A 20,125-nucleotide genomic window follows, 5' to 3' on the forward strand; every position below is an offset into this window, starting at 1 on the left:
AAGGGTCTTTATTAACTTAATAAAGGCCACAACCTAAAGCAAATAGATTGATAGTTATTACTAAGAATCTTTTATTTCTTTCTTACTTTAAGAGACACTGCACAAAAAAGAAAAAAACCTTAATATATGAAAAAAAAAATCTGTACAGAACATTTTATTTATTTATTAATTCCAAATTTAGGAAAGGACACCATTAGAGGTCATCAAGGTTTCCAGGTGAATGAGCCTACATAAATAATTAAAAAAAAAATTTTTTTTTACATAAATAATTTTTAATTGCCTTCCTCTACATGAGCAGTTATCAACAAAGCAATGAAAGGGAACACTAAAGGTCTAATGAAAGAACTGAGTAAATGCAACAGAGATCTCAGGGACTGGTACAGGCTTAAGTTTTTTGTCCAGTCTCTGACTCTATAGGAAGCCCTAAGCCTAACCCAGCCTGTAGCACCAATTTTCTGGAGTTCCACCCCTCGACCTAGCCTTGCCTCACCGAATATTCAACTAAGTCCTGCCCCATAGGACTAGTCTATCAAACCACCGACGTAGTCCTGTCTCACATTCATCCAATCTCAACTGCGCTGACCCGGCCCCAGGACCGAATGGCATCTCTCCCCGAAGAAAGCCAGCGGTTCCCCGTTCCCTCGCCCCTTTTACTGTCCTTCTGAGCCTTGCACCCTTAACTGTATTTCGCAGCTCCTGAGGCCCCGCCCCTTTTGCTGGGCGTGGTGCAAAAAGCAAAGCAAAAGTGTGCTTTTGCGCGTGCGCAAGTTGTGAGCCGGCACTTGGTGGCAGCATCCCTTGCCTCTGAGCTCTACTTTCAACTGTGTCCGCCATCTTCCCACCTTGGGTGGGCCCTGTCTCAGGTCCGGTGTCAGAGGCGGAGAGCTCGGCCTTGGGGAAGCCAGAGAGCAGAGGGTGGCCGCCGCCTGGACCTCGCACCCGGCCTCGGATCTCCAGGCCGTTACCTTAGAGTCCTGGCCCGCTCGGGCGGTGGCTGTTGCTCGCCCCCAACTCCATGAATCGGGCACTCTAAGCTGGGTCCAGTCGGATGAGTGCAAAAGGGGAGTGGAGAACAACCTTGTATTTATAATTTGCTTCTAGAAGCGTCCTCTACTCTCCAGAAAGAAAAACATCCCTGCCTTTCCCACCCCGGGGACTAGAACTTCACCTGGTCGTCTCTGCGACAATCTGCGAATTTCTGCGTTATTTGGTGAGCAAGGGGCTGGCATTCGGCTCCACTACGCCCCCCACCCCTTCCCTTCTGGTGCAGGAGATACTAATTAATTTTTATGTTACCCTGCCTGTGGGCACCCGTTTGCTCTATTATATCTAGATGCATACAAGTGAACTAATTATTAAGTGTATTTGTAACCGTTGTCGCCGAATGCAGCTATCCATTGTAATCATTTGTGTGTAGATCTTTTTTGAATTTCACACATCTAGTATGATCATCTGCCAGTTTTAGCTGTTTTTTTTACCTTGTACCTTGTATTTCTTTAGTGCACTTCCCAGAACCTCCATCCAGTTCATGTTGAATAGCATAGAATTTATATCCTTGCCTTGTTCCCAATCCCAGAGGGAATTATTCTACCATTTTAACAGGAAATAGGATGTTTATTGTATGTGTTTGTAGATTTTTTTTCTCTAGTAAAATGTGTTCCCGTTTTGTTCTGGTGGGTTAAGTTGTTATCACCAATGAACATTATTATAGATCAGTAACTACTTTGTATCTAAGGGGATAAGTGATATTATCTTTTACTGTTAATAAAGTGAATTATATTAATTGATGATTCTATTTTTTTTTAATTTTATTTATTCATTTTTAGAGAGGAGAGAGAGGAGAGAGAGACAGAGAGAGAGAAGGGGGGAGGAGCTGGAAGCATCAACTCCCATACGCGCCCCGACCAGGCAAGCCCAGGGTTTCGAACCGGCGACCTCAGCATTTCCAGGTTGACGCTTTTTTATTCACTGCGCCACCACAGGTCAGGCGATGATGATTCTATTTTTAACCACATTTTATTCTTAGGACAAAATGAATAAGGTTTCTGATTAATATCTTTATTATTCATGTGTGGATTGCACTAATACATTATTTGCACTAATGTGTATGAATTTTTTTTTTAATTGTCTTTCTCTGGTTTTAGAAATACTCCGGAAAACAGTGTTTTCTCTTCTATAATAGAATGTTAAAATTTTTTTTTGGTGAGCCAGCTGGTTAAGCAATTTGTAACTTCTGGGTTTTTTGGTGGGTTTGTTTTAAAGGTCTGAATATTTTTTTAAATGACTAGATATAATAAAGTGTTGTATTTATTTTAGATCATTGCTGGAAAGTTGTATATCTCTCAAAATTAGCTCATTACTTGTACATTTCCATATTTATTCCCTTAACTATTTTTGTTGTAGTCTTTCTGTAACATGTGTAATTATAATTAATTCATATCTCCTTTTGTCTGGGCTCTGTTCCTAAAAAGAATTGCTATAGGTTTGTCGTCTTCATTACTTTTTTTTTTTTTTTTTTTTTTTTACAGAGACAGGGAGTGAGTCAGAGAGAGGGATAGACAGGGACAGACAGACAGGAATGGAGAGAGATGAGAAGCATCAATCATTAGTTTTCCATTGCACGTTGCAACACCTTAGTTGTTCATTGATTGCTTTCTCATATGTGCCTTGACCGTGGGCCTTCAGCAGACCAAGTAACCCCTTGTTGGAGCCAGTGACCTTGGTTGGGTTCAAGCTGGTGGGCTTTTGCTCAAACCAGATGAGCCTGTGCTCAAGCTCGCGACCTCGGGGTCTCGAACCTGGGTCCTCTGCATCCCAGTCTGACGCTCTATCCACTGCACCACCGCCTGGTCAGGCGTCTTCATTACTTTTTAAAGGACATATTGCTGTCTTTTCTGATTTTCTTTATTAATCTTAAAGCATCATTAATTATACCTTGTTTTCATTTTTCTTTCTAACCATTTATACCATATTTCTCCAACCTTCTGTGGTTAGCCCATTTTTACTGATTTTGTTCTTCTCTGAGATTTGATGATATTTATAGGTCTATAAATGTATGTACACAACCCCAGCTGTGGATTTCCAGTGCTATATGAAACCAGTTACAGTATTTTAATTTTCTGATTCTGTCCTGCCATTTGAGTAATTCTGACTTACTAAAGTAAAATAGGTATGCTCCTTATCCCCATAATGTGTTTCACTATATATAGCATTTGCAACCACCTGATAGTTTGTTAATTTACCTCCTTCCTTCAAGAAATGATGAAGTCCATGTTTTTCAGGATTCTTCTGTTTTGTTTAGTGCTGTGTCCCCTGTGACTGCATGTGTAGGATCAGGGGAGATGTTACCTAAGTGAATATTGAATGAAGAAGTAGGAGGTAGGGGCCTTAAGGGAAGCTACCTTGTTTAAGAGATAGGTCTTAGTAAAGAGAAGGTATTCAAAGACAAAACATTTGAATGGAATACTCCATTTGTCTATTCTGCATAGTGTGCCCAACAAAGTTCTAGGCCAGACCCTGTTAGGTTAGGGAATAAGGTCCTCACTAACTTTGAAATTATAAGTGTATGTTGAGAAATATGCTCACTGGGCATTTCGGCTTTGAAGGTAAATAGACCTGCATACACACCTGACAGAGTGGCTCTCTAATTGGGTAACACTGAGTGTGTAGTTAATTGACTATCAGATTCCTGAAGTATGTATTAATTATAATTGGTTTATAAATTGGAGTTAAAGGGCAATGACTCTTGGATTGAACATAACCAGAAGACAGTTAATGTTTTACAAACGTCACTTTTCCATATTTATAGTTGTTTTTAAATGTAAAAAAGCATTATCTGATAAAAACAACCTCTTGTTTTGTTTTAAGATTGAATCATGGCTTCTTTGAGTAGGCGTAAATGTTAGAATAGTCCTGACACATTCTTTCATATATGTGGCTGTTACACACTTCACTATCAAAGGCGCAATATTTCATCATTTTTGCCATATACATATATCGCCTATTTTTAAGTTCCCCTTGGTGATCAAGACAAGAATTGGCCTCCTCATATTGTATGTGATAATTGTGAGGAAATTCTTTGTGACTGGACAAAAGGAAAATGCAAAGGAATGCCTTTTGGTATTCCCATGGTTTGGCATGAACCTAAGGACCACAGCAGTGGCTTTTATTTCTGTCTGATTCATACAAAGGGCATTGGCAAGAAAAAACGGCATATGATCACATATTCTAATATTCCTTTAGGAATACAACATATGCCACACTCTGAGACACTCTCTGTTCCAGTTTTCAATGGTTTTATATCTTCTAAGGATGAAGAAAGTGAACATCGTGATCAAGTGTATTTTGATAAGATGCATGAGGAAATGGTTGTAGAATCTAAAAAAAAAAGTCTTCTTCTTCTGATGCAAAGCAGTCAATAACCCCTCAACAGTTTAGCCAACCCAAATTGAATGACTTAGTAAGAGATTTGAGCCTATCAAAGAAAGCAGCTGAGTTATTAGCCTCCAGGCTTCAAGAAAAGAATGTACTTCACCGGTCAGCTAAAGTATCCCATTTCAGGAAGAGTGAACTTTTTTTCTGGAGACAAACACTTTGTTTACTGTCATGGTATCAGTAGTCTTCTTAGCCAGCTAGGTGTTAACCACTTACAGTCCAACAGAATGGCGGCTATTTCTTGACAGCTCTAAACAGAGTCTGAAATGGGTTCTCCTACACAACAGTAATGTTTATGCAGTGGTTCCAGTTGGTTATTTAATCTGTGAGAAGATTATAATGACATAAACATTGTCCGTGACTTTCTGAAGTATGAGGAGTATAACTGGGTCATTTGTGTGAATCTTTTTCTTTCTTTTTTTTTTTTTTTTTTTTGTATTTTTTGTATTTTTCTGAAGTTGGAAACGGGGAGGCAGTCAGACAGACTCCTGCATGCACCCGACCGGGATCCACCCGGCATGCCAACCAGGGGGCGATGCTCTGCCCATCTGGGGCGTTGCTCTGTTGCAACCAGGGCCATTCTAGTACCTGAGGCAGAGGCCATGGAGCCATCCTCAGAGCCTGGGCCAACTTTGCTCCAATGGAGCCTTGGCTGCAGGAGGGGAAGAGAGAGACAGAGAGGAAGGAGAGAGAGAGAGGTGGAGAAGCAGATGGGCACTTCTCTTGTGTGCCCTGGCTGGGAATCAAACCCGGGACTCCTGCACACCAGGCCAACCCTCTATCACTGTGTGAATCTTAAAATGATAAATTTCCTGCCGTTTTATACCTACCGCCCACTTTTGTATCTCTGTTAGTAGTAAAATTTTCTAACCATCCACCGATTCCACAGTAATGGTGATTTATAAAGTAGGAAAGTAACTTTACTTTATAAAATTTATAAAGCAGAGTTACAGCCAGTTAAAGCATATAATAATAATTACTTACCAAGTACTTTATGTCAGATTTTTGCTAAGTTTGGCAGAATAAATCGTTATAAAACAACTTAGTATAGTTAAATCTATCTTTTTATTTACACTTGGTTGCTTCGCTACCACCCACCATGAAAGCTTGAACACCTACTAGCGGGCCAGGTTGACTACCACTGTGCTAGATTAACACATAGGTTTCACTAAGTATCCTTGCTTTCTGTGTTTGTGGGACAGCCAAGTTTGGGAGAAACACTGGACACAGAAAGAGTGGCTGAAACGTGAAGCTCTGAAGTAGGGATGCAAAATATTGTGAATGAAGCTGTAGTTAATCAAGACAGGATCATTTTTCCCCCACTTCACATCAAACTTGGCTTAATGAAGCAGTTTGTTTAGGCTTTGAATAGAGAAAGTGAATGCTTTCAACATATTATTTCTGCTTTTTCTTCCTTGTTTTTCTAGAAGATAAAAGCAGGTGTATTCAATAGACCTTAATTCAAACCCTCATAGGTGATGAAGAATTTGCCAGGAAGATGAATAAGGAGGAGAAAGCAGCATGGCAGTCTTTTGTGGCAGTTACAAAGAACTTCCTTGACAACCAAAAATACAGAAAACTATGAATTTGTGGTTCAAAGAATGCTGTTGACTTTCCGTGACATTGGATGAGCATTAAGATTCACATGCTGAACAATCACCTAGATAAGTTTCCCCAAAATTTTGGAGCTGTTAGTGATAAGCAGACTACTGCTGGAGCATCAAACGAGAGTGTCCTCAACAAGTACACAAACGCAAGAGCTACAAATGCAAATTTTTGCCTAAATAGAATTTAAATAAGTTTTAAGCAAATTTCATGATTAAAATAAGTGTTTTAATATGTTCTATTTTAAAATTGTAGACAAATTATGATGCAATCATATCTTGTAGTGTATTAGTGTATTTACTGCATTATATAAATTATTATATTTTCACAAAGATGATGCCCAAGAAGACATTCTACTTCATTATGTTAAACTAAATGTTGAATATTTTACAATAAGATGAAAACCTAAAATCTTGAATTGCAAAAAAACTGTAGCTTACAGAGAAAAACTAATGTCAAATTTGAGATCAGCACACTTGAGGTAGGTAAGAACAAGTGTTTTTGTGGATACAACAAAATATTTTGTTCCCCAGTGTTAGTGTACATAGTAATATTATTTGCACAGTTTCTATGAAAAATAAGTAATTTCTTTGCAAATGTATGGGCATCTCTTTACAATAATTCTCATATCATGGTTGCTCAAATGGAACATGTTATTAATATAGTAAAGAATATCACAGTTTTTATTGGCTTTAAAATACATACTTGATCCACTGCAGTGAAAGGAACAGTTATGTTTTCATTATTTGAAATTTGTGTATATTACTATCAGATGACCCACATTGCTAACTTAAGTATTCTTCTGAACCTGCTTCTGTACTTGTAAACTTTTGCGGCAGAATTACAGCATGGCAGTCTTCTCTGCGTCCTATGTGTGGAATTTAGACAGTTGATGCACTTTTTCAAAAACCAGGTTTCATGGACCCTGAAGCCCATGGGTGAAGCCCATTGATTAGGGGCTGAGCAGTAATGTGTGTTGGCCTGCCAAGGGGTGCAGAAATAAAGAATATTGGGAATGAAGCACCCAAAAATGGTATTTAAGCCAGTTCTTTCTTGGGTTTTAGGCTGTGTGTATTTTCAGTATATTCTGAAGGTTGGAGGTATTGCCTGATACTTTTATGCTTCTCTATATCATGGGCAAACTGCCACTTAAACTTTTAGACTGCAGTGAACTGAACTCGCAAAATGGGACTCTTAAAAAAATAAAAAAATAAACCTCAACAAGAACCAGATAATAGTTTTCTAGTTCTAGATGAGGTAAGATTACTCCATCTTCTTACAGGAGCAGTGTGTGTTTGCTTTGGTGTCTTGGGTTTGTGTGTGCGCATCTGAGGGTATTGTGTGTGTGGGTGGGAGGTGGCGGTATTTGAGGGGCTTGGTCCCTTATAGTGTGCTGCAGCATCCAGGCTCATGATTGTGCAAATTGTGGGGAGACCTAGAGGACTATGACTCTCCTGCCTCAGTGTAACTTCTCAACATTCTGTCTTTCTTCAAGAAGGGAACATGGGTGAGGAAAATACCGCTGCCAAGTTCCATGAAAACATGACACAGGTCAGTAAAAGCTAATAATTTCCCAAGAGAATATTTCTATTTCACTAGTTTGTCGATCTGTTTGTTTAGAGCCGGGATCTGCAACCTGCTTCTGTGTTGTCCACATACAAAGTATATCTCTTAGTTTTTCCATTTAGTTGTGTACTCATTTATTGCTTGTCATATGCGCCCAGACTCAGGTCAAACTCATGATATCTGGCATTCCACATTGACTCTTTATCCTCTGAGCCATCTGGCTAGGACTGGATTGTATGTCTATTTTTATAAGTTCTCTATAATTTTTGCATATTAATCCCTTATCAAAAGTATTGGCAAAAATGTTCTCCCATTCAGTAGGTTGACTTTTTGTTTTGTTTATGGGGTTTTTTTGCTGTGAAAAATTTTTAATTGATGTCCCATTTTTAAATTGTTTTCTTGCTCAAGATTATAGATCAGAAAATATACTGCTATAAGAAATACCCAAGATTTTAGTGCCTATGTTTTCTTCTGGAATAATAGTGATTTAAGTCTAATATTTAAGTGTTTATTTCATTTTGAATTTATTCTTGTGCATTCCACATTGTGTCTTTTTTTATTAAAACCTCATCCAGATTTGACTCAGTATTTCATGTTGCACTAATCACTGCAGAGAGAGAGAAGGAAGAAGATGAAATTGTTTCTGGAACAAGGAATTGTTGATGTCAGGGTAGAATTTACAGCTAAGTCCTTACTTACCATTGTTGATAGGTTCTGTATCTTTAAGAAAAACAGCAAATAATGAAACCAATATTACCATAGACTAATTGATATAAATAAGAGTAAAGTTTCCACAGCATCTCATTAACATTGTAACAAAAAGAAGACATTCGAGGACCTGTTATGTTTCATTTATATAGTTTTCTCTAATTTGTCCTATATGCTCTGGACTGCTCTGGATCATGATAAGACTGGAATTGCTGACCACCACATTGTTTAGATAGAAACTGTGATTTTTAGGAGTGTTGTGATGTCTGTGATACAGGACTTGATCAGTCAGGAGCATGTGTGGGGGAAAGAGAAAGAGATCTGATGGCCGAGTCCTGGGATTGATTTTACGAGACCATACAGTCTTCAAATATCTTGTAAATGGATTCACTGGGCCCTGTATTGTCAGTATTGTCTAAATTCGAAATTGGTACTATTCTGAAAAGAATGTGTGGGATATTTCAGAACCCAATGCTCTTTGAGGATGTGGTTGTGGACTTCAGCCAGGAGGAGTGGGCTTTGCTTGATCTCGCTCAGAGGAGCCTCTACAGAGATGTGATGCTGGAGACTTTTCAGAACCTGGCCTCCCTAGGTAAGAAAGGCACTACAATTCTTTGTTCCTAAGGTGAGTTGTTTAGAAAAAAAATCTGAAAAATGAACCTTATTTTTTATTTTAGGATTTGGGCTGAGAAATAAAAATACATTAGTAAATATGACGAACACAGTCAGAAACCCCAAGAAACATATAGTGTAGTGGCTTGATGATAAAAATAAACAACTGTGTGTTCAACTGCCTTTTTATTGTGATTGAAAGTCTCAAGACTTATTGAGGGTTGAAAGTGTGGGCATAGACTTCAGGGGTCACTGCAGGACACAGGGAGGCTTATGGTTTGGGACCTCTTGAGAATTTTGCTGACTTCAATGCCCTTTACCGAAGGACCATCAGGAAAACATAAAAGTTAAAGAAGTTGGGTTTATTACTCAGTCAAATGAGAAAAACACATGACACAGGGAGCTGTGGTGGGTCACAGTCAGAGGGTGTTGGTACATTTTACAGGATTTGAACTTTGGTTGAGTAATTGGAGGATGGATCTGTGGATCAAGCTGTATTAGTTTCTGAGGCCTTTTGTAACAAAGTACTGCAAACTGGGTGACTCAACACAAAAGAAACTTTTTGAAGTCTGAAACCAAGATGGTAGCAGGGCCATGCTCCTGAAGCTCTATGAAAAAAATTTTGCCTGTTTATTCCTAGCTCTGGTGGTGGCCAGCAGTCTTGGTATTCTTGACTTGCAGCTGCATTTCTCTAAATCTGCCTCCATCTTCACACAGACTTCTGTCTCTAAGTCTCTCCCTCTTTGTAGGACTAAGTAGTCATTGGATTTAGGACTCACCCTAATCCAGTGTAACTTCCTCTTAACTTGATTACATCAGCAATGACCTTATTTCCAAATAAAGCAACATTCTGAGATTCTAGGCAGACAAAAAACTTTTAACACATAAGTTTATTTATTTTTAGAGCAGTTTTAGGTTCATAGCCAAACTGAATGGAAAATACAGAGATTTACCATATACCCCCTTACCGCCCCATGCACAGCCTCCCCACTGTCAGCACACACCACCAGAGTCCTGCATTTGTCACAGTTGATGAGCCTACAGTGACACATGATCATCACCTAGAGTCCATAGCTTCCATTAGGCTTCACTCTTGGTGTTGTACCTCTGTTGTTTGAACAAATATGTGATGAGATACACCTACTGCTGTAATATCATGTAGAGCAGTTTCACTGTCCTAAAAGTCCTCTTTGTCTGGCTGACTCATTTCTTCTTCCCTTGTATCTCCTGGCAACTATTGCTCTTTTTACTGTGTCCATTGTTTTTTTCTTTTTGAGAAAGTCATGTATTTGAAGTCTTACACTATGTACTCTTTTGACATTGGTTTCATTTAGTTAGTAACACATTTAAGGTTCTTTCATGCCTTTTATTCAATTTTCTAGATTTTTATTCATCCATTCACCTACAGGAGGCCATATTTTCTGCTGCCAAGTTATGGCAATTTTGAATAAAGCTGCTATAAATGTGTGTGCAGGTGTTGTATGGGCATGTTTCCAACTTCTTCAGATAAATTCTAAAGAGAATGACTGTTTGGCCATGTGGGTGGACCTTTTCCTTGTTTTTCACTGTACCAGGTCTTAGAGTAACCTTGTGTAAAATTGGTATTCTGTGAGATTACTCATGTTCAGCAGGAGTACAAAATGTCCTGGCTGTAAGTATTAGACCAGTCGAATAATACTGAGCATTAGGTATGAATGTCAGATCAGTTTTTAATTTTTACTTATTGACTTTAGCAAAAGTGGAATAGAGAGAGAGATAAAGAGGCAGGCACATCTATCTATTCCTGTATGTGCCCTGACCGAGGATCAAACTTGCAACCTCTGTGCTTTGGGACTATGGTCTAACCAACTGAGCTATTCTGCCAGGGTTCACATCAGTTTTAGACATCAGAGGTTTGTTGCTACTTCTCTTACATAAACATATTTTTGTTAAACATTTTGTTGCAGTTAAAGTCACACTTGGTGCTAAATTTGCAGTTTCAGAGGACCAAAGTTTCAGCCTTGTCTCCTGGAAATGTTTCTTGTTCCTCATTGTTTTTCTGCATGTGACATGTGTTTCTGCTTTAACAGGGTACGCAGTACATACACCCTGGCTGATCTTCCAATGGAAGCAGGAGGAGGACCTGGAGATGACAAAGAGAGGGCCTGTCCATGGGGAGTGCCAGGAAGGCAAGAGTTCTTGGGAGAAACTGTCTAGGTTGGGGGGTATTCATTTGGAAAAATGTAGTGAATGCCAAACACAGCTGTTTTGTCTGATACGATTTTCCTCATACACCATTGATTACTATTTGACTTTTTATTAACAAACTTCCTTGTTTTTGAAAAGACTTTTTTTGTTTCCTTTTTGTAAGTTTGTATTTGGTCATGACCATTTTACCCTGTTTCTGTTTTTTGTAGTTGTCTGAAGTGAGAAGCAGCGGGGAGGTAGACAGACTCCCGCATGCGACTGACTGGGGTCTACCTGGCATGCCCATAAGGGGGCAATGCTCAGCCTTTCTGGGGTATTGCTCTGATGCAATCAGAGGCATTCTAGCACCTGAGGTAGAGGCCATGGAGCCATCCTCAGTGCCTGGCCAACATTGCTCCAATGGAGATTTGGCTGCGGGAAGAAAAGAGAGACATAGAGAGAAAGGGGAAGGGTGGAGAAGCAGATGGTGCTTCTACTTTGTTCCATGGCTGGGAATCAAACTTGGGACTTCCACATGCCAAGCCAGTGCTCCACTGTTGAGCCAACTGGCAAGAACCTGTTCCTGTTTGTTTTGTTTTTCCAAAAATACCTTGTTGTTTTTACCATTCATCAAAATCTTCATGGAATTATTTCTCATTCAGTTGATTATTGTTTGACCCTGTTCTTGAAAGCAGTCTTGAAATAACCACACTGTGAAAGCCCTTTGTTCAAAGGTAACTTTTCCTTTTGTTTCAGATTTTGACACTCAACCTAAGACTATTGAATCAGTCACTTTAAAAGATATTTATGAAGAAACAGTATCCAATGAACAGAAAATTATAAGATTAAAGAGGAATGATACACAGTCATCTATTTTATACAAAAAGTGGGAACACCATGGTATTGACTGTAAGAACAAAAACCATGAGAGACATTTGAGGTGAGTTCCATTCATATAAAAGTAAAAAGTAAAAGTGCCCCAGAAGAGCATCTTAAAATGTCACAAAGTAGAAAGAACACATATATAAAACTTTTCAAAAGTTGTGATTTCATAAAGAATTTTTACCAGATATTTTCTTCTACAAATGAGACTGTGATCTTTTTTTTTTTTCCCCACAGAGACAGAGTCAGAGAGAGGGATAGACAGGGACAGGCAGACAGGAACAGAGAGATGAGAAGCGTCAATCATTACTTTTCTGTTGCGTGTTGCAACACCTTAATTGTTCATTGATTGCTTTTTTAGATTTGCCTTGATTGCGGGCCTTCAGCAGACTGAGTAACCCCTTGCTCGAACCAGCGACCTTGGGCTCAAGCTGGTGAGCTTTTGCTCAAACCAGATGAGCCCTTGCTCAAGCTGGCGACCTTGGGGTCTCAAACCTGGGTCTTCCGCATCCCAGTCCGACACTGTATCCACTGCGCCACTGCCTGGTCAGGCGAGACTGTAATCTTCAATGTTTGATATAATTTTGTTGTAAGCAGTTATGAGAAAAATCCAGTAAGTCAAAAAGTCACTGGTACATAATGCAATTCACAATTAAAATGCTATAGAGATGTTTAGTGAAACCTATGTGTCTATTGATCAGTTTCACCTCATTAAATTTAATTAAAGAAAAATAAAAAAATCCCTGACCTTTTGGTGTTCTGGTAGAGTGTCAGCCTGGTGTATGGATGTCCCAGGTTTAATCCCCCATCATGGCATACAAGAGAAGCAAAAATACTCTTCTGAATTAGTCCCTGTCTTTTCCTCTCTTTTTCTCTCTCTCTTTCTCTTTCTCAGACTCCTGTAGCTATGGCTCCATTGGTTTGAGTGCATCACCCCTGGGAAGTGATAATGACTCTGTGGAGCCTCTACCTGAGGTGCTAAAATAGCTCAGTTGCAAACATGGCTCCTGATTGGCAATGCATCAGCCACAGATGCGGGTGGCCTGGTGAATCCCAGTCAAGGCGCATGCAGGAGTCTGTCTATTCTTGTTCTCTTACTTGGAAAAGAATTTAAAAAAACCAACCAACTCTGATAAATACTAGCTATGGTAGAGCCCCCTGTGAGGAGTTTCAGCTTATAACACCAGAGGGTGCAAAACATGTACAGTTACTGTTAATGGTAAAAATATATTTATTACTAATATTGTGCTTTTTATTTTTAAAAGAATTCATGTGGTGGAGAACATCTATAAATGTAATCAAGAAAACAAGTATGGAAAAAACGTATGCCAAATTTCAAATCTTAACGTACTCCAGAGAACTGCTGAGGTACAATCCTATGAATGCTGTGAATGTAAAAAGGTCTTCATGGATCATGTTTCCCTGAAGACCCACATCAGTTCACACACGGGATGCAAACCCTACCAGTGCAGGGAGTGTGGGAAGGCTTTCCATTCCCTCGCCTGTTTTAGGAAGCATATGAAAACCCCTGTGGAAGACAAACCCTACGAATGTCAGCAGTGTACCAGAGCCTTCGGCTGTTCTTCATTCTTCAGGGCACATATGAAGCTTCACCCTGGACAGACAAGCTGTGAATGTGAGCAATGTGGCAAAACCTTCAGCTGTTCTTCATTACTCACAGAGCACAAAAAAATTCACAGTGGAGATAAGCCTTATGAATGTAAGGAGTGTGGCAAAGTCTTCAGTGACTCCTTGAAACTCACTGTACAAGTTCGAACACATACTGGAAAGAAACTCTATAAATGTAAGGAGTGTGGGAAGGCCTACAATGGTCCCTCCTCCTTAAGTATCCATATGAGAAAGCACACTGGAGAGAAACTCTATGAATGTCTTGAATGTGGGAAAGCCTCTCTCCTGACTTCCCTTAATATGCATGTGAAAAATCAAAGTAGAGAGAATTCCTATGAATGTAAGGAGTGTGGAACAGCCTTTAGCTGTCCCTCATCCTTCAGAGCTCATGTGAGAGATCATACTGTCAAGACAAAATATGAGTGTAAAGAATGTGGGAAGGCCTTTAGTTGTCCCTCATCTCTGACTGCACACTTGAAACTGCACAGTGGAGAGAATTCTTATAAATGCAAGGAATGTGGGAAAGCCTTTACTTGTTTCTCCCAACTTACAGTGCATGGATGGACTCACACTGGGGAAAAACCCTATGAATGTAAGGAGTGTGGGAAAACCTTTCATCACTCTTCAGCCCTGAGTGTACACATCGCCCGAATGCACACTGGAGAGAAGCCTTTCAGCTGTCTACAGTGTGGGAAAGCCTTTAGTTGTCTGAAATCCTTTCGAAGACATGTAAGAAACCACACTGGGGAGAAACCTTATAAATGCAAGGAGTGTGGGAAAACCTTTCATCACTCTTCAGCCCTGAATGTACACATTGCCCGAATGCACACTGGAGAGAAGCCTTTTGACTGTCTACAGTGTGGGGAAGCATTCAGTTGTCACTTATCCTTTCAAAGACACATAAGAAGCCACACTGGGGAGAAAACTTATAAATGCAAGGAATGTGGAAAAGCCTTTTTTAGTTCTTCCTACCTTACAGTGCATGGACGAACTCACAGTGGGGAGAAACCTCATGAATGTAAGAAATGCGGAAAAGCCTTTACTTATGCCTCAGTTCTTAGGACTCACATGAGGACACACACAGGAGAGAAACCCTATGTATGTAAGGAATGTGGGAAAGCCTTTATTAGTTCTTCCCACCTCACAGTGCATGGACGGACTCACACTGGGGAGAAACCCTATAAATGCAAGGAATGTGGGAAGGCCTTTAGTCTCTCTTCAGGCCTGACTTTACACGTCGCCCGAATACACACTGGAGAGAAGCCTTTTGACTGTCTACAGTGTGGGAAAGCCTTCAGTTCTCTCCCATCCTTTCGAAGACACATTAAAAGCCATACTGGGGAGAAACCCTATAAATGCAAGGAATGTGGGAAAGCTTTTACTAGTTCCTCCTACCTTACAGTGCATGGACGAGCTCACAGTGGGGAGAAGCCTCATCAATGTAAGAAATGTGGAAAAGCCTTTACTTATGCCTCAGTTCTTAGGACTCACATGAGGACACACACAGGGGAGAAACCCTATGAATGTAAGGAATGTGGGAAAGCCTTTATTAGTTCCTCCATTCTTACAGTGCACGGACGGACTCACACTGGAGAGAAGCCTTTCGACTGTCCACAGTGTGCGAAAGCCTTCAGTTGTCTCTCATCCTTTCGAAGACACATAAGAAGCCACACTAAGGAGAAACCCTATAAATAAATGTAAGGAATGTGGAAAAGCCTTTATTAGTTTCTCCCACCTTACAGTGCATGGATGTACTCACACTGGGGAGAAACCTTATGAATATAAGAAATGAGGGAAAGCCTTTTATTTGTTCCTCAGTTTTTAGGGTTCACTTGAAGGTGCACACTGGGGAGAAGCCGTATGAATGTGTGGGAAAGCCTTTGTCTTGCCTCCTTTCTAACACACACAAAAATTAACCCAAGAGAAAACATACAAATATTAGGACTATGGGAACATCTGGAAAGCTTTTCAAATCATAGGCAACATGTGAGATCTCACACAGTTGAGGCATTCTATGACTTTAACAAAGTAGTTAATTCTCCCTCATTTTTTGAAGACTCCTGAGAACTCACAATTGAGAGAAACCCATTGTACATAAACCATGTGGTAACATCTTCAAAAATATTGCTTATTAGAAGTCAAAATTCCTAAGAGCTTGACCAGGTGGAGGCACAGAATATAGATCATTGGACTGGGATGCGGAGGACCCAGGTTTGATACCCTGAGGTTGCTGGCTTGAGCACAGGTTTATATGGTTTGAGCATGGCTTACCAGCTTCAGCCCTAGTTCGCTGGCTTGAGCAAGGGGTCAGTCAGTCTGCTATAGCCCCCCAGTCAAGCACATGTGAGAAATCTATCAATGAGAAATTAAGATGCCGCAATGAAAAACTGATGCTTCTCATCTCTCTCCTTTCATGTCTGTCCCTCTCTGTTCCTCTCTGTCACACACGCACACAAAAAAAAAATTCTTAAGAAATAAGTGTATAAGAAAATTTGCTCTAGAAGCAAATATTAGTGTTTCACCTTTAAAGTAGAAAGTTGGCTGAGTGGTTTCTGGTTTGTATTTTCTCATGAATAAGGTGATAAATTTTTCTCTAATACTTTTCCACTATTTTCTTCTGCGGTGCTCTTTTTTTGGGTTTAGATGTAAATGTTATTTCCATCACTAAGTGAGGGAGTGTGTTTTCTCATATCCAGGAAGAAGTGGTTCTTTATTTTTGTTTTTGATTAACTCATTGCTAAGTGTGCAGTGATCATGGTATGGACACAAGTATTTTTAATCGCCTTTGTAATGGTCATTTTAGTTTGATCTAGTATGGCCAATACTGGAAATTACATACTGAATATTATTCACCCCTTTTATTCTTTTTGAAGTTATCAGTTTTTACTATTCAAAGCTTTACCTGTGTAATAAGTAATTTCAGCAGAAGTTGTTAAGTGTATAGGTCTTCAGGAATTGTCTAGTCTGATGTTTTGTATTTCATTCTTTGTCCTTGCTCTTGGCTGATAATGGAACACCTAGTGTTTTGAGAGTCAAAAAAGATCTTGTGAAAAGAAAGCTAGAATAAAGTCAGTTTACTTCTTTGTGTTGATTTGGGCATGGCTGGGACTCCATTTTCCAGAAGCATTTTTTTATACATTTCCTGGTTAGAGTTGTCTAAAATAGAGTTTGTAGGTAAATTGGAAGGCAGAGGATAGAATCCCTTCTTTGAGTAAGGGAGCAATGGCCACAGATGAGAAGAACATTGCCCCATAGAGGGCTGGCAGATTAGATCTCAGTTGGAGCTCATGTAGGAGTCTGTCTCTCTGCCACTTCACCTGTCGCTTAATAAAAAATAAAATAACCCTGGCAGGGTTGCTCAGTTGTAGAACATCAGCCCAGCGTGTGGAAGTCCAGGGTTCAATTCCCAAGCAGAGCACACAGAAGTGCCCATCTGCTTCTTACCCTTCCCACTCTTTCTATTTGCCTCCCAGAGCCAAGGCTCCACTGTAGCAAAGTTGGCCCAGGTGCTGAGAACGACTCCATGCCTCCACTTATGGCACTAGTATGATTCCTGCAAAAACAAAGTGATTCCCAGATGGGCAGAGCATTGCCTCTTGGTGGGCATGCCAGGTGGATCTTGGTCTGGCACATGCAGGAGTTTGTCAGACTGCCTCCCCATTTCTAACTTTGGAAAAATACAAAGAAAAAAAAAAATCAAAAACTTAGTTATGTGTTCACTGGTTGCTTCTTGCACATGCCAAAACTGGGGGGAAACCCACAACCTTGGTGTATCAGGAAATGTTTCACCCGACTGAGCTACTTGGCCATGGCTGAATCTTTTAAATTTCTGATTTCTCAGAGTCTATAACTTTGCACAGGGTAGGCAACAAAAAAAAACCCCAAAACTTTAACATTAAATAGTCCCTTTATTCACACAAACACAGAGTAGGCAATAGGCTTCCACCCTGGGCTGCTTTTCTCCCTGTCCTTTCATCCCTTCCAGCAATATTTCACAGGAGTACAGAAAAGCTGCAAAGGGGATTATGTGCATCTATGAAATGAACTTCCTCTGCACCTCTTTCTTTTTATAAGACATGCATCATTCACTTTGAAAAAATTGTGTTAATTTTAAATAATAAAAACTTTAAAGGATGGAAGAAGGCAGGATCAATCTGACTTCCTGGACTGTGACAATTTTAGGATTTCACATTCAAAATGTCATGTCATTTCATGTTCAAGTTCCCTGGGACAGGGAAGGCTTTGATCTCTCTGCCATGTAATTATATAGAAGTCATTAAATATTTCCTGAGGTTAAATTTATCAATAAGTGGTTACTTTAATAACAATTTAATTTTTATTACAATATGGGAATGATTGGTATCTATAAAAGGTAACAATGTTAATTACCAAACTTTTGGGAATATTTTCTCCCCATTTCCAGGTAAAAATGTCATCAGAAAGAGGCTGTGATATTTATATACATTCTATATTTTCTGTGTGAAAGATCTAGGACTCAAATGTTTATCCCCTGAGTCCTGATCCAGGACTCTGTTTCTCAACTAGAGCTGATCAATTTTTTTTCATGCCTCCTTTGTCCTTTATCAGGAAACAGAGGCAGTTTTATTGGTTCCTTCTATTGGGATTCAGTAAGGTCACTATAAATAAGGGAACAAAACAAGTGATTTACAAGAGCCTTTCTGAAATAAAAATTTTAGTTTGTAGGATTCTCTATAAATAGTATGTTTTTCCATCTCACTGGAAATCTGATGTGTGCAAGCAATATTTCCTCTACAAATTGAGACATTAGTGAGCTATCATGACATGACTATTACTAGACAGACTTCAAGGAAATCCTAGTTCTAGATCTCAGCAATAAGAACAGGTTATTGATTGTATCTGATTTTTTGGAGAAAAATTTAGGTAAATAGTAAAATTTAATGTGCACTAATTTTTACAATATAAACAACTGTACCTCACATATGTCTTACTGACGTTCTCACTTGTGTGATAAGGAGACATAAAAGTTTGCGTAGAATTGTCAGTATAATGAATTAAAAAATAAATTATCTCTATCCCTCTGTCAATATTATGCAGCAGCTTAAAGGTTTCAAAAAGATGCATATACTTTATTGAAAAAATAAAAATTTAAAGTTTTAATGAAAACATTTCAAAAGAACGTGTAGTATTACAGTTAAATTTTCATGAAAGTTACTTAAGAGTACAAAATCAATCCTAACACCGTAAAAGTATAAGCTGAAAAATATCCCCACCAAATTTCCTGACAGTGGTTGACTCTGTGGGACAGGGATAGCAACAAACAAATTTTATTGACAATATTGCAAATCTCTATAAAAATATAAGTTCTGCAAAAATATTACTGAAAGATCACACTTTAAATATGATGAGTGGATGTCAATGATAATAGATATTATCAATGAGACTTCCTCTCAGTGCCTGGGAGTGTTCTAAAGCAATGACTCTCAGCTCTGGCTGCATATTAGATCATCAGACTCACATGTAGAAAGTCTGTTATAACTGGTTCTAGGCTGTGGCTAAGATAGTGGCTCTCAAAGTGTGCACCAGGGTGCACTGGTGTGCCCTAGAAGATTTCCAGGTGCACCCAATGGTATTCCAGGAAAATATGTGCTTGTTGGGGACCAAAAAACCAACAGGGTTTTGGAGTTTAGATTTTTGGGGGACAGAGGTGTGGGAATTTGCTGTAAGCTAACTCTTTGCCCAACACCCCCACCTCAATTCACTGATTAGGTTGTAAAGGGCTGCTAAGCTGTGGTGCTGGATTGTTTACACTACCCCCATGTTCTCCAGACAGACTGGAGGCAAGTTTCTTCTATCCTTTGTTTGGTGTCAAGTTAAGATGATATGTATGGTAGGGGTTTTCAGCACTTGGTAAAATTTTTGGGTTGCCTTAAAAACATGATCAAAGATCTCATTGATTTGCTAAATTGCCCACTTTACCCTATAAATATAGTAACATATAGTTTTTGGTGTGCTTTGTTTTTGTCAGCAGTAATTATAGGGCCCTCCCAACCCTGTATTTTCTTAATTCTGCACCATTCCCACTCGGGACCTGAAATTACTAGCTGCACTGGTTCGTGGCATGTGCTTAGATATAAAAATAAATATAGTTACTCTATTATACCATTTCATTACAGAAATATCACTTTTTGTTAACACATCATTATTATATTTATTAACACTTCGTTATATTGTTTTTAGATAAATACACCCAAGTAAAATGGATACATTTCTTAAATAGAAGCATGATATTGAAGAATCTGATTCTGAAAGTGAGCAAAAATTAAGTGTAAATAAAATAGGACTTGAAGTCTGAAGGGCAGAATTTAATTTATAGCCTTTTCCATTACATAACACTAAACAATACAATTGGATTGGATACCTATTCATGGAAGCTTCAAGTGATTTTGGTTTAATATTAACAGAAAAAGAAGAACTGGCAGCTATATCCACTGATAATGGATTGATGATTAAACATAAGAAATTGTCTCGAAGCCTTTTGGAT

The 20,125-nt window shown here is 39.1% G+C and overlaps 1 protein-coding gene across 1 annotated transcript; it reads left to right on the top strand.

The window, feature by feature from the left end:
- Positions 1–791: 791 nt before the first annotated feature.
- Positions 792–16,626, top strand: LOC136333223 (zinc finger protein 699-like). The gene is given in 8 exon segments (XM_066272078.1): positions 792–1,210; positions 1,827–1,982; positions 7,538–7,590; positions 8,779–8,905; positions 10,995–11,093; positions 11,848–12,031; positions 13,239–15,291; positions 15,293–16,626. Coding segments are annotated over 6 exon segments (2,613 nt in total). The 5' UTR covers positions 792–1,210; positions 1,827–1,982; positions 7,538–7,542; the 3' UTR covers positions 15,395–16,626.
- Positions 16,627–20,125: the final 3,499 nt, after the last annotated feature.

This window comes from Saccopteryx bilineata, chromosome 1 (genome assembly GCF_036850765.1).
Source record: "Saccopteryx bilineata isolate mSacBil1 chromosome 1, mSacBil1_pri_phased_curated, whole genome shotgun sequence".
NCBI classification, from domain to species: domain Eukaryota; kingdom Metazoa; phylum Chordata; class Mammalia; order Chiroptera; family Emballonuridae; genus Saccopteryx; species Saccopteryx bilineata.